This window comes from Seriola lalandi, unplaced genomic scaffold (genome assembly GCF_002814215.2).
Source record: "Seriola lalandi dorsalis isolate HSWRI2012SDOR001 ecotype SW California unplaced genomic scaffold, Sedor1 jcf7180002054316, whole genome shotgun sequence".
Taxonomy (NCBI): domain Eukaryota; kingdom Metazoa; phylum Chordata; class Actinopteri; order Carangiformes; family Carangidae; genus Seriola; species Seriola lalandi.
In genome coordinates, this window is record NW_019524869.1 from 145355 (window position 1) to 159945 (window position 14591).

Consider the following 14591-nt stretch of genomic DNA (forward strand, 5'->3'; position numbering starts at 1 on the left):
TGGAAATAAATCATGTACTCATCCCTGCAGTAGCCCCCGTGGCACTCAAAATTTCCCTGGAATTTTCTAGTTCTTATTTTTCTTCTGTCCTGTTTTCAGTCTCTACCTACTTCTTCATACTATGTGCGAGAGAAACTGTTCAACTATCAAAATGTTCAGCTTCTTCTGGTGATTATTGGATGTATTCAACTTTTTTCTACTATTTATAATTTTGGAAAAATTAAGCTTTTTCTGCTATGTTTTTTTGTCATTCAAATGAATTAACACAATGTTCAAATCCTTTAAAACGTTCTGCTCTTTGAACTTCAACTACATCTACATACTTTGAGCAAGAGACTTCAGTCAAACTTTCAAATGTTCACAAGGCTTTCAGCTATTATACTATTATTCAACTTTTTGTTATCTGTTACTGTTTTTAAACTATTACAGTTTAAGTTTTATGTCTTTTTCTGATGATTTTTGAATTTGTAATCGGTGTGTATTCCGTGGAATGTTCAGGGCTAGTGTGGGTTACATCACTTCTAGAATGAGGAGAAGGTCTTAAACCGGTCTCAAAATTTTCTGATTAAATGGCCCTGGCCACATATTTCAGTCTTCACACATCATTTCTTCCCGGTTTGTAAACAAATTTGTCCTATTTAATACAATGGTCCTATCTAAGCACAGAGCTTTCCAACTCTCCCATAGACTGTCATATAAAATCAGGCGCTCATTTCCCAAGAAAAGCAGAACTGACCCTTTTTTGTAACTCACTCCTTTTTCCACATTTTTGGCTCTAGAAACACCAAACCCACATATTCTGTGCACAAAGCTCTTGTGCTGCTCATGGTCTGCTCATGGTTCTGATAGGAGTTACCGTTTATTCATAAATAGCAGTTGTTTAAGAGGCTCGCTGAGCCAAAATCCCACTCAGCTCTGAGTCAGGTCTTCCAGCTAGACACAGCTGAGGGATATTGTTCATTAAGAGACTCTTTGATCTCTATGATGTTTACAAACACAGCAAACCACACACACATACACACACACACACACACACACACACACACACACACATACACACTCATACACAGCCAAACTCTCTCACACATACACACACACACACACACACACACACACACACACACACACACACAATACACACTGTATTTAGACTCCTTACACTAAGTCCTTGTAACTGTTCTCAAGTCAGCTTGTACTGTATTTAGACTCCTTACACTCAGTCCTTCAAACTGTTCTCAGGTCAGAATATACTGTATTTAGACTCTTTACACTCAGTCCTTCAACTGTTTTTAGGTCAGATTGGACTGTATATTTCTACAAAATTTAAAAACTTCACAACTGGGAGCAATTTTTGTCTAGTGTAACTGTTGAAAAACTTTCAACTGTTTAGGATGTAGTTCATCTTTCGGTTACGAACACAAATGATTTCTTTCACAGTTTTGAGGCATTTTATTCCTACTTCACCTTTGGCAGTAAATAATTTGGTGTTTCAGTTATCAGCTTTTGCAGCTAATGGACTAACTGGCTTCTTCAGTTTAACATTCTGGCATCTAATTTTTCATAGCACTGTACCTCAGTAAATATGAGCTGCTTTTTCAACCATTTTAGCATTGTGCCAAAAATTTCTTTCATGCCATTCAACCTCCAGTTTACAAATTCTGCTTTGAATCTTCAGCCATTGCTTCAGATACTCCAGCATTGCTTCAGTAGTTGTTTCAGCTACTTCAGCATTGCTTGCAGGAGTTGCTTTAGCTACTTCAGTGTTGCTTCAGCAATTGCTTGAGCTACTTCAGCATTGCTTCAGCTTCAGCAATTTAAATTTTAAGACAGAAACATACATATACACATACAGAATATATTAGGAGACCTTTTGACCTTTTGACAGTATGGGGGAAAACAAGAAAAAAAAAATCACACCAACGGTCTATTCTTTTGCAATCTCCATAGAGTCTGGCCATGACTGTTGTACATAAGAAACTAATTTTGACCATAATTTTGTGAATCTATTAATTTGCCTGGTGCCTGGTAAAGTTTTTTTCAGGCAGATATCAGAAAACCAGTGCCCTGAATGAATGAAACTCCACTTGTCCTAAAAAAAGGTGTTACACTGGAAAAGTATTTATGTATTGAATATGCCTTCCAATGATTTGTCCATCACTGTCCAGATATGTGTTCATTCTTCTCCATTTAATCTTAAAAAATTTCTTCCAATCGACTTTTCAGAAGAAATTACTATATCATGATATATAATTATCACCATATAACTGCCAACCACTAGGATTGTAACATTTTAGCTATCAGGGCCTCAGTCCTTGATGTGCTCTTTAAGGCCTGGTTTGTTGAGTCAATGCTTTAGGTAAGGTGTAGTCATGTACCCATCACTGCAGCCTGATATGCACCTCCCTCGAATGTAAGTACACGTCGTGGCAACTGTGATTTGTCTGCTTGGTAGCATGTCTCGCCCATGTCTCTAAGTGGCCAGAGAGGCAGAAAAAACTCATCCTTTCTGCCTCTGTGATTTCAATGGTCATACACACGTCTTCTCTATTTTCTGCATTGCAGTCATTTCAGTAAACGTAACTGTTGTGCAACGTTTATCATCTCCAGCTCTAACATGATCGGCTCAGTTGCAGTCTCCATTGTTTGAAACACACATACAGTGGCATAGAACCCCACCACCAACTACCATCTAGCAGTGTAATTGCAGAGTTATGCAGACACACCAGTGCACAAGTAAAAATGCTCACAGTGGTGTAGGCCTCTTGCATTTGCGTCAGCTCTGCATCAATTCTCTGCAGAAGTATAAACCAAGCTTTAGTGTATGAATGAAAAAATACAGCCTGGGAGAATAGTTCAAGCTCCACCCACTTTTATCACTGTGTAAAGCAGGTTTGATTGTCACATTGTCTGAAGAAAAACCTAAAAATAGAATACCTACTAGTCAACATGTACATTTGTTTAGTGCAGTTCATTTACTGTGCTGAGCACAATTGCATTCTTCTACTGTTCAGAATAAAAATGCTATTATCAGATCTTACAGTAGATTCTGACATTCTGTGGCTGCCCACAGTTTTCTAATATATGTTGGCTGCTGAATGAAACCTTTCTGCCAGCTCTCTACTACACTGAGGGGAAAAGAAAAATCACCAGCACAGATTCCACCTCCCCCCAACTGCATTTGCGTTGCCTTTTGCGCGGCCTATTATCGCACCACTCGCAATACAATATGTCCTTATTGAAGCTTTCAGATGCAAATGAGAGCACTGTCGCCTTCTCTGTGTCCTGCTGACAGCTGTGAGGCCTGCTAACCAACCTCCTATAATTGCTACTAATTGTTATTCCCCAAGCACGATTCAGCAGAGCACTTCAGAACACCCAGCCCTCTGTTATTTGTAAAGGAGGGGGGCTGAGTGTGTTGGGGGAAACTAGTTACATGTAACGGGATTACATATTTAAATCAAAAAATAAATGTAATTGTAACCTGTTACAATTACATTAATCAGAAAAAATGATTGTAATTAATATTTATGTAAAAGCAGAATCAAAACAACATTGACATTGATTCTGTGGCCGTGCAGGAACACCTTAGCATATTATATTTCAAAAGTAACCTTCCCTACGCCAGTTGTTGGAGAAAGGATTTATGCTACAACCCAGTTTTCTACCAAATATATCATGTGCAACTGTTCTGCATTAACTAATTATGTTTAAGTGCATGCTCACTACAGGAAGTAGTGTCAGATTTATATTGAGCAGTTTACAATAAGACCCAAGTGGCTGCTATACCATGTGAGGAGGATGAAGCTGTTGCTGAATTACCATAATGTGCAATGCTACTGAGAGCTGCTAAATGCTGGTTCACATACATCCATGCAGAAGTATCAACTTTTTTATATTGCTAAGCTAGATTGATATTCTGCTTGGAGTTGGCTTTGTTGTTTACCATATAGACGTTGACTGAGCCTGCAGATCATCAGATGGCATCAGGGCACAGATCTTTTTGTTTATATATTAATTTATTGGGGCACAAGCACCAAGTGTGCCAGGGCCCAGCGGGCACCTTGGCACCGGAGGTGCAAGGAACCTGTCGTTCTTGGAAAGATTATTATTCTGCTGGAATGATTGATTTTTGAGGGCTTTCCCATGCCTGAAAAGTCACGAAAATTTTCACACACCTCAAGGATTCAAAAATCGCAAAATGCAATGGTGATCGGGCTCGGGCGTGGTCAGCAGGCTCCATAGCGCCCCCAAATGTAGGGCCGGGTCGGGGAAAAAGGTGCTCGGATGTTTACGAAATTTGGTGGTATGATTGGACACATAATAAAGGATTTAATCCATATTCTTCAAAAAATTTTGGCAGGACAGGAAGCGGGCTTTTTTGTATTTCGATTGTATTGCGATTTTAAATTTTCGAAGACCTTGAGGCTTTTAGGTTGTTCAAAAACTTTGCACACATGTCTATACTAATGAGTAGCTTTTATATTAGAATTGGGTATAAGTGTGGCTTGTCAGTTCTATAAAGTACTGTGATGTACTTCTCTTAGAGGGTTAAGTACACCCACCTCAAACTTGGTCAGACAATGCTTAAGATGTTGATGATGCTTATTAAGGATAGATATGAATATAGATAGATAGATAGATAGATAGATAGATAGATAGATAGATAGATAGATAGATACATACATACATACATACATACATACATACATACTTTATTTATCCCCTAGGAGAAATGAATGTGCCCATTAGCTCATTGTTGATAATAATAATTATGATAATAATGATAATAATAAAAACAGTTAATAACAAATGAACAATAATTATTAGATTAGTCCACTTCCTTTGGCTGATGTGTTGTATAGCCTGATGGCAGTGGGAAAAAAGGATCTCTTGAACCTCTCTGTTCTGCAGCGGAGTGAGATGACACGTTTGCTGCAGCTGTAGCTGCTTCTGTCTGACATACTGTTGCCCCAGCAGATTGCAGATTAAAAGAGTACACTGGCCACCACTGACTGATAAAACATGTGCAGCATTTCACTGCAAACGTCAAAGGACCTGAGCTTCTTGAGGAAAAAGAGCCAGCTCTGCCCCTTCTGGTAGATTGCATTCATGTTCAGGGACCAGTCCAGTTTACTGTCCAGGTGCACACTTGGGTATTTATAAGTGTGCACCACCTCAATGTCCTTACCTTGAATGTTGACTGGCTGAAGGGTGGGCCCACACCTCCGAAAGTCGATGACCATTTCCTTGGTCTTGGAGGTGTTCAGAAGGAGGCAGTTCTTGTCGCTCCATTCACTGAAGGCCATCATCAAATCCCTGTACTCCTCTTCCTGCCCATTCCTGATACGCGCCACAATAGCTGTGTCATTTGAGTATTTCTGGATGTGGCAGGACTCAGAGTTTTATTTAAAGTCCACCGTATACAGGGTGAACAGGAACAGAGCCAGAACAGTCCCCTGTGGAGCCCCAGTGCTGCTCATCACTGTCCCTGAGACACAGTTACCCAGCCTGATGTACTGTGGTCATCTTGTCAGGTAATCCACAATCCAGGATTTGAAGCAGGGATCCACCCCCATCCCTTCCAGCTTGTCTTTAAGGATGGGGGGTTGGATGGTGTTAAATGCACTAAAAAACATAATCCTCATGTAACCACCTGGCTCACCCAAGTAAGAATGGGCCCGGTGGTGCATGTAAAGGACAGCATCATCCACTCCAATATTTTCCTTGTAGGCGAACTGTAGGGGGTCTAGTGCATGTTCAACCTGTGGCTTCAGAAGGTGGAGAAACAGCCGCTCCAGGGTCTTCATGACATGTGATGTGAGGGCCAGCGGTCTGTAATCATTTATCTCAGCCAGTTGTCCTACTTTAGGTACCAGAACCAGACATGATGTTTTCCACAGGACCGAGACGCTCCCTGTTTGAAGGCTTAAGTTGAAGATCCTCTGGAGATGCTCCGCCAGCTGGGCTGCACAGTCCTTTTAACAGCCTTGGACACACACCATCCGGGCCTGTTGCCTTTACAGGACATAGCCTCTTGAGCTCCCCCCTTACCTCCTCCGCTGTAAAGGACAGGAGACTTGACCCCAGTGTGGAGGGAGTTGTAGTTGCAGTGTCAGGTTGTGGAGGAGATGCCGTAGGAGAAGCTGCAGCTGAAGCAGTGGGAGGCTGTGTCAAACCTCTTGTAGAACAGGTTGAACTCACTGGCCTTTTCCACATCACCTGATGTTGCCTGGCTGTTCTTCTCTTTACAGCCAGTGATGGTCCTCATCCTCTTCCACACCTCTCTGGTGTTGTGTTGCAGCTTTCTCTCCACTTTCTTTTTGTAGTCCTCCTTCACCTGCTTAATCTCCTCTTCATCTCATGTCTCACACACCTGAGCTCCTCCCTGTCTCCATCCCTGAAGGCCTCCTTTTTCTGGTTGAGGGGGGTCTTGATGTTACTGGTGATCCAGGCGTTTGTTGTTTGGAAAGCAGTGTACAGTCCTTGCTGGTATTACAGTGTCCATACAGAAGTCAATATATTCTGTGGTACTTTCAACCATTCTATCAAGGTCAGAGTCATTTCTTTTATCATTTTCCTGTGACTCCAACAGTACATTCCAATCTGTGCACTCAAAACAGTGTTTTAGATACTCACTGTCCTCCAGGGTGCAGTTCCTGAATGAGCAAGTGGTTGCAACCTGCCTCAGTACACAGGGTTTGTAAGAAGACCAGATTATGATCTGATCTGCTAAGTGGTAGTAGAGCAGAAGCAGTGTAGGCCTCCTTGACATTTGCATACAACAGATCCAGTGTCTTATTTTCCTTTGTGGGACAGTCAACATACTGAGTGAAGCCAGACAGGTGAAAGGTGGGAGTGACATGGTTAAAATCCCCCGATATTGCAATGAATGCATCAGGGTGCTAGGTCTGTACTCTCACATCAGTCTCGTGGATGATGTCACATGAATATGCTAAAATAAATACAGTAGTTGGCAGTGGTATAAATGAGGTATAAATATTCGTTATTATGAATCATCAGTATCAACATGTTTACACTGTGGCTCTGATATAATCAAAGTGGTATAGACAAGTGGTGCAGAGTGGAGCAGGGTGACAACTGTGGGCAGATGCATGCAGATCTTGACCCCGCTGGTTCAGGAACAATTCTACTAAAGGATTTACTCGTGTTTTCTCAAACGGGCATTTAAAGGGTTAAAATCCTGAAAACTAATAAACATTGTAGGTTTGAGCAGAACTGAAGTGGTTTAAGAGATGTATGCAAAAAAAAGCAGAAAAAAATATTGATATATGATGATTTTATAGCATTTTCTTGTGTATATTACCGGGGTTTTCTCGAAGCTGCGGGACGAGTTACGCGCAAAAATTTGGCGGAAGAATAATAAAACCGCCCTGAGGCACTCCTCTCAGCTATTCTAGCTGTAGAGGAGTGCCTCGGAGATGAGCACCCGTGGCACTAATAATAAAAAGCTGAACCAGAGGTGTATGTACCGTACATAAAGAACATATTGCATTTACACCTATGTACAGACAGGTGACAAATCAATGGAAATTATATATATTTACCTATTATTCCCATTCAAAAATAGTAAATACTGTAGCTCATACCTGTTGTTGGTAATAGTGACAATGAAATGACCATAAAATAGTGAAAAAAACAATATTAGAAAACAAAGAGATTCAAATAAAAAACCAAGAGTATATAATAATGTTAGTTGAGTTCTGAGCTGAACCCGGGTAATGGTTCAATCACAGTCATTAATTTACTTCACAAAGTTACTTCTTTGCAAATAGGCCCTACCTCCCATCAAAGCATTGGGAAAAAAATGTAAATAAAACTTCCTATCAAGGTGTTAGTTCAGTACTAAGCTTACTTTGTTTTTATCTCTAGTATCAGATAACGCTTTAGAATTACATACACATATTATAAAATTTTTAATTTGTCATCAGCTCACTACTAAGCTCATTTCTCAAATGGAAGTACTAAAAGGCTTTGGCATAGAGTCAGTGGAAACAAAAGAGGACAAATCGTTTCATTACTTTACATGTCTGTTAGTGAAAAAGAAAAAATAAGAACATGGCTGGTGCCTCTGGGCTATGAGAATCCAGGTTGCAAACCAGCTCAGCAAAGCACCCCAGATACAAGTACCTGTCTGTGACACTGCTAGCCCCACAGTCCACACAGTCAATACATGTGGCTATTTCACTGGGTATCTCAGTAGTAACAGTTAGTAGGAAGAAGAAGAAACTGAATAAAAGAAAGTGGATATCTGGTTAGCATCGCTAGTCCAACAAGCATTTGATGGAGGTTAAAAAAAAGTGCCTTATAGTCAATATCTGGAATGATGTATTATAAATAGTCCTTAACCTCATGAACCGAGGAAAATATTTTCCTTCCTGCCTCCGTTGTTATTATGGTAAGCCTGGCAGGAAACAGCAGCAGAATCTCTGCCATCTCCTCTTAGTATTACCTCTGGACTGTAATGATAATAATGGTAATAATAATAATGATTATTATTGTTATTATAGTTTATTTGTATAGCACTTTTCAATAGAAATAACAAAGTGCTTCACATGAAACCAATACAAACATTAAACAAATCGAAGTGAAACACAAATGAATGAAATTAAAGACATCACACAATAAAAGCTTTTTTCATGATAGTGTGTCTTAAGAAGTGAGATAAAACGGGGAACTGACTCTGCAAGGCTGATCTCCTCTATTAGGTTGTTCCAAAGTTTAGGGGCCCTAATGGCAAAGGCCCAGTCTCCTGTAGGACTCTGTAGTCCTCGTTGTGTCTCGAGTGTTGGTATAATTGTCTTAAAGTCAGTAGAAAGTGCTTTTCGATGGGTCTCTAAGAAGCTGGCTGTGGATGCCATGCTGACTTCATTGATAGCTTCACCAGGAGAATTGGTTATGGCGCTGTGCTCTTTTTTGTTTTGTCTGGTTGATTATGTAACCAGTGTGTGATTTTTACACTCAATATTGACTGTGTTGTGTTCTGTGGAGTGGAATGAAGAGTCAAAAACCTGCTCAACGTCTGGTTCATAAGTTATTAAAGAAACAAAGGTAAGCAGTTTCAATTTCAAGGTACTCCCTCTCTGCCAATGAGCATCAGTGAAACACTGACTTTAAATGTGAAACTGCTTTATTCAGTGTTTTTTAACAAGATATGTATGAAGATAGAGAGTCAGTATATGAACACAGATTGAAAATATGGCTGCCACAATCCCAAGCTGTTTGTATCAGCTTTTAAAGTCTGTATATCATGTTAACAAGTGATGTTACAAGTACCACTTGAAAGTGGTCTCAGACTTTTGGACCCCACTGTATGTCTACTTTATGTCTTTGTCCTTTTTTCACCAAACCACAAAACAGCCTGTTTGGGACAAATTTTCTTTTCTTTTTTTTTTTTTATGTTTTTTTTTGTGTGTGTGTGTGTGTGTGTGTGTGTGTGTGTCTGTGGGTAGAGGATAATGTAGTTGAAGCAAATACTGTTTGCTGCATCAGTGTTGTGAGTTCACATCACTTCCTGTGGGCATGAGACAGAAATGGACAGACAGAGAACAGTTTATCTGTGCCTGGATGTTGACTAGCTGTCTGTCTCACTCTGTGTCTGTTAACTCTCTGTTTATCTGGACTGACAGCTCTGACAGTGCTGCTGTCACACACACTCACACACACACACACACACACACACACACACACACACACACACACACACACACACACACAAGGTGGAGAAATACATATACAAGACTATAACAAGTTTTGATGGTCTTTCTTTTTACACAGTTTGCTGTTTTAGAGAATTAACTTCAAATTGAATTATTGGATTTTTATTAATCAATTGTCAATACTTTACCAATACATTTTTGGTGTGTGTGCTGACAGGACACAAGGGAAAAAAGAGGAGGGTATGGCATGCAATTATACTATACTATACTATTAAACCTAGTGTGTCCCTCCCCATGTTTCAAATGATAGATATTTAACCAAGACCACCATATTTCCTCAACTTTAATGAAGTGTTTTGAGTTTCCTAAACACAACCGTGAAAACAATCAAAAAGCTTCAGGTGGCACGAGCAGATACTGTAAGAAAATATTTTATATGTTCTGTATAAACACTTTGTGTTAGTGGCGAGCAGTTTGAAAATACAGTATGTTCAGTATAACCAGTACAGCGCAATGTTTCTTACAAAACCTATTTGATAAAGTTAGCTTGGACCTTGAATTATAATCACGTTCCATTTCCTTGATTTTTCCTTTATCGGCAGATTGAGTTTTTCAGTTGTCATGGAGCTGGTTCAGGTGTCATGCTGTAACCTTTAAGATGAGCTCAATGAACTTCAATCACATGATAACAGGTGGAGGTACTGTATATAAAAATGGTCTCAGTGTGATGGTGTCAGATGCGAATATCCTCCTTGATCTTTCTCTGGCTGCTCACTGACTCCTGGTCAATGACCTTTGACCCTCCCAGTTGAACGTATAAGTGGTTTTGGTTTCCCTGTCTTTAAGAGAGAAAAAAATCTCTGAATGGTTTGTGTTGATGATATGTTCTGACAATCCAGACATATAAATGACTCCCTCTGAGACGTTTACATTTTAATGTAATTTTAATATTATATTGGATAAAAAAAGATCAACTTCTCTAAGCTTCATTAACGGGGGAAATTAGTACATTATTTGTGCTTCTAATCAGATTTTGGAACCTTATAAAAAGTATTTCAGTTGTTAATTTCAATCATGTAATATCCTGTACTCGTGCAGATTGTGCACATCCTGATTTAACTATGTGTGTGTAAGCTTGCAGTCCACTTTGCACCATAATTAAGGCCTGTTGACTTGCATCAAGCAGAAGCCTTTGAGGTTACACTGAAACTCACATGTAGAACTGAGCAGCCATCTTCAACATCAAAAAGAACAAATGGTCATCATGGAGGAAAACATCATCCCTCTGTCTGTTTTCTTCTTCTTCTTTCTGTCATTTACAGTACATTGTCATTTCAGCTGAGGCAAAATTCAGTATTATTGTTACGTCTTTGTCAAAACTGATGTGGGACCCCACAGCAGAGACAAAACACACCAGCAATAACTGTGCAAGGGAATTTATTGGGGCAACCTAATGTAAGGGGAAACACACAGACACAGACACAGACACATACACACCTACACACAGCCACACACACACACACACACACACACACCGGGAAGGGAAGACAAACAGGAGAAGGAAAAAACATAGGAAGACATAGTGGGACTGTGACAATCTTTTTTGAATTCCTTTTAATCCCTCTATTCATTAGTACAGGTGAGAGATAATGGAATATGTATTTAGTTTTGTTTTTGTCTTTTCCTTCCTTTTCTTATCTCTCCCTCTTCATCATTCCTTTTTCCTCCTGTCTTTCCTACCTTGTACAAATTTAATATGCTCTCATTGTCTTTCTTTTTGTGTCTCTTCAATATAAAAAGAGACGGAGACTTTGTTCACCTTAACACACAATGACAGTAATGTCATGACAGTAGTTCAACAATATCAGTGATACAGAGATAACTTTGTGTGACATTTAAACTCACATTGTCTCATACACGTTTGATGATATTGTGCCACATCCAAAGACATTTAGCTGAATGAATCTGAATGAAGTTTGCTGAAGACATACAGTAGACCACATGTGCATCTAGACAGACAAATACAGGATCTCACTTACAAAAAGATAGAAAATCTTTATTGTGCCTTTTGTCATGCCAGAAGACATGTAGTCAGTCAGAATCATTTACATGGCCTTTTTTATAATAATAAATGACTTAACCACTAAAGAGACAACTTGTCTGTTTGTATATCTCAATTCCCTTGGCAGGATGTTGAGATACGGACCAATGCAGCTCTTTACTTGCCCCAAATCAGCGACCTCTTGAACCGAGTGCCCCGTCAGATGCTACTGCTGCTGAAGACCAACGACCTGCTGCGGGGCATTGAGACCACCTTACAGACCAGAGCTTCGTCTTCGTCCTTCATCAACATGTCCCGCTGCTGTATACGCGCCATGGCCAGGTCAGAAAGACTAGCCTTTCCTTAAACTTCATAAGACATGTTGTTCATTTGTTCACAGCCACATTTAAAAGGGAGTGTCAGGAAAATACAACCGATGTTTCTGTAACAATTTGATAAAGTACGAGGTCCATACTGCACTAATTGACTCAAATATGATAAACCCATCATGCAAATTGAGATGGTTTGGCCAGATTACGAGTGTTGCTCTGAATTCGCACAGGAGGTGACACTGATATGGTGTGAGGTGAACCACATTTTCAGTCTGTTTGCCAGCTGGCATGTTTGGTATGAAGCTTGGTATGAAGCCTTGTAAAGGTAGATGAACTTTTCAATACTTATATAACTTTTAATTTTGATTGGAGTCTGCATATTGATCATTTAGGAGGTAATTAGCTAGTGATGAGTGTATCCATGAAACTGAACATGCGTAACAGACCACTTTTACATGTTTTCTTTTTCCCAACGAAAGCCACACATAAAAACTGAAAATGTAGGTCAATTATTTTTGTATTATACCGTGGCCAACAACACTGTGATGCTTCTACCTATTTGACCTGCCTTTACATGCTTTTGTTCGAATTTAGACATCTCTGACTTGGGCACCCTGTTAGTTGCATCAGAGGACACTGTGACAGACAGGAATACAGTCAGTAGTTTTCTCTCAACATAGTTTTAATTCTGGAACAGTTATAGAGACATTTCATTTTGTTCCAGCAGACAAGATGAAGACTTAACTCACACGTGGGGATCTGTGGATTATATTATTCGGTGTGTGAATCTCATACATACTGTACATACAGTACATAGTGTCAGAACTAAAGACAGACCAAGCTGACAAGTAAGTCACTTTGGAAGAGAAACGGAGGTTTGTCAATGTAGGTTTGGAGAGGAGGGATGTGAGTTGTCACTTCAGATCACAGCTGATGGCTGAAGGATGGGGCTCTGGAGGTCGCTAGCCTGGTGCTGTACTGCTGACAGTGCTGGAGCTAGTCTGAATGAAATTATCTTATAAAATATTAACCAACTACAATGCCAGGAGTAGTAATGTAATACAGGCACAGGGGGACTCCAGTGTTGTGTTTCACATTGTGTGCATGTGCTGTCAGCAACCAAAACTAGCCCCTCTCAGGCATGGAGCTTCTTTTCTGTTTGTCTCTGATATTTCTAAATGCAAGACCAAGTAGATCAAGATGAATATCTTCCTGGCAGCCAGGGCCTGATTGTGTGGAGGTTGCGTGTTTGCATGGGTTCCCTCCTGAAAAGAGATATGCAGGTGGAGCACATGCAGCTGTCTCTTTTGTCATCAAATGACCCATGTACACTATGGGACTTCTAGAAGTTGAGAATGGCTAAACTATAGCTACATTAGCTGATGAAGAATGTTTACTGTTACACAGGTGAGGACACTGATAGGACTCATTAATGGCCCCACCAGGCTGCAGTGGGTCACTACACCCTACAGTGGAAAAATGTTATGCCATTCTTAGGGCTCTCTTTTAACAGTCTAAGGTGCAAGTGGATTTACGGTGTGTCCATATTCACTTTTGCTATTTTAACAGCAGAAAAAAACAGTTGCTGCTACATCATGGAAGTGTTTTTGCTGAAACATGCAATAAACCAATCATAGTGCATCTCCCATTCACAGCTGTGCTTTCTCATTGGTGGATTGGCGCAGTGTTTCACACAGAACTGGATTATATTTGTGGCGAGTTGATCAAAAAAAAATTTGACTTGATTCACTAGATGAAAAGTCAGGGGATCACCAAAGTTATTACAATTCATCCTGAGATGAACATTAACATTTGAACCAAACTGGATTTTTCACTGTAAACCGAAATGTCAGCCTGTTGGTGGTACTAGAGGAAAAGTCAAAGGATAAACAAAATCAGAGGGCCTCATCATCTTGGCACTTGTGGTGTGTGATTCTACTGATTGCCTTTCCCCTCCAATACCAAGTTAACCCCAGGTAGGTCTCGCTGATACCGAACGATACTGATACTTCATAGATACTTCATCAACACACAAACTGAAGCCTGGACAGACGATCAGTAATTGTGATAGCTACTCGCTCTCTCTCTGGACATTTTTGGGGGCAGGTGCTCAAGCGGAAAAAAGGGCATCCTTCTCATAATTATTTAATAAAGTTATTTACATATATATTAATTATTAATTTCAATATAATTCATTTGCAAATGTTTAAAGCTCAACAGATTTCAACAAAATTATCAATGTACACAGAGACAATGCTCTCTAGCATTGACTATTTCTACATTTATCACAAGAACAGGCAACAACAAAGAAAACAGTGCCACACTGTACATGCTTTGGGGCATTTTCACGTGTATAGTTTCTTTGCTTATTGTCTATAAAATAATGATTTAATAACAACTAATCTTTAAACAAAACTGAAAAATATCTATAAATAAACAAAAATAATAAACCAACCAATCGAGCCTCCAAACTACAATGTAGGCCTACGCTGCAGCCACAGACCAGATCCATAGTGTTGTCTCTCAACTCCTAAACCAGCA

General features: G+C 39.8%; 1 protein-coding gene across 2 annotated transcripts in view; it reads left to right on the forward strand.

Moving 5' to 3' along the window:
* Positions 1-14591, forward strand: part of adck1 (aarF domain containing kinase 1) — a 106388-nt gene that overhangs the window by 87124 nt on the left and 4673 nt on the right. For both annotated transcript variants that reach the window (XM_023406735.2, XM_023406736.2), the window contains exon 10: positions 11867-12060. In XM_023406735.2, coding sequence (XP_023262503.1) covers positions 11867-12060 — 194 coding nt within the window. The remainder of the gene's footprint in view (positions 1-11866; positions 12061-14591) is intronic.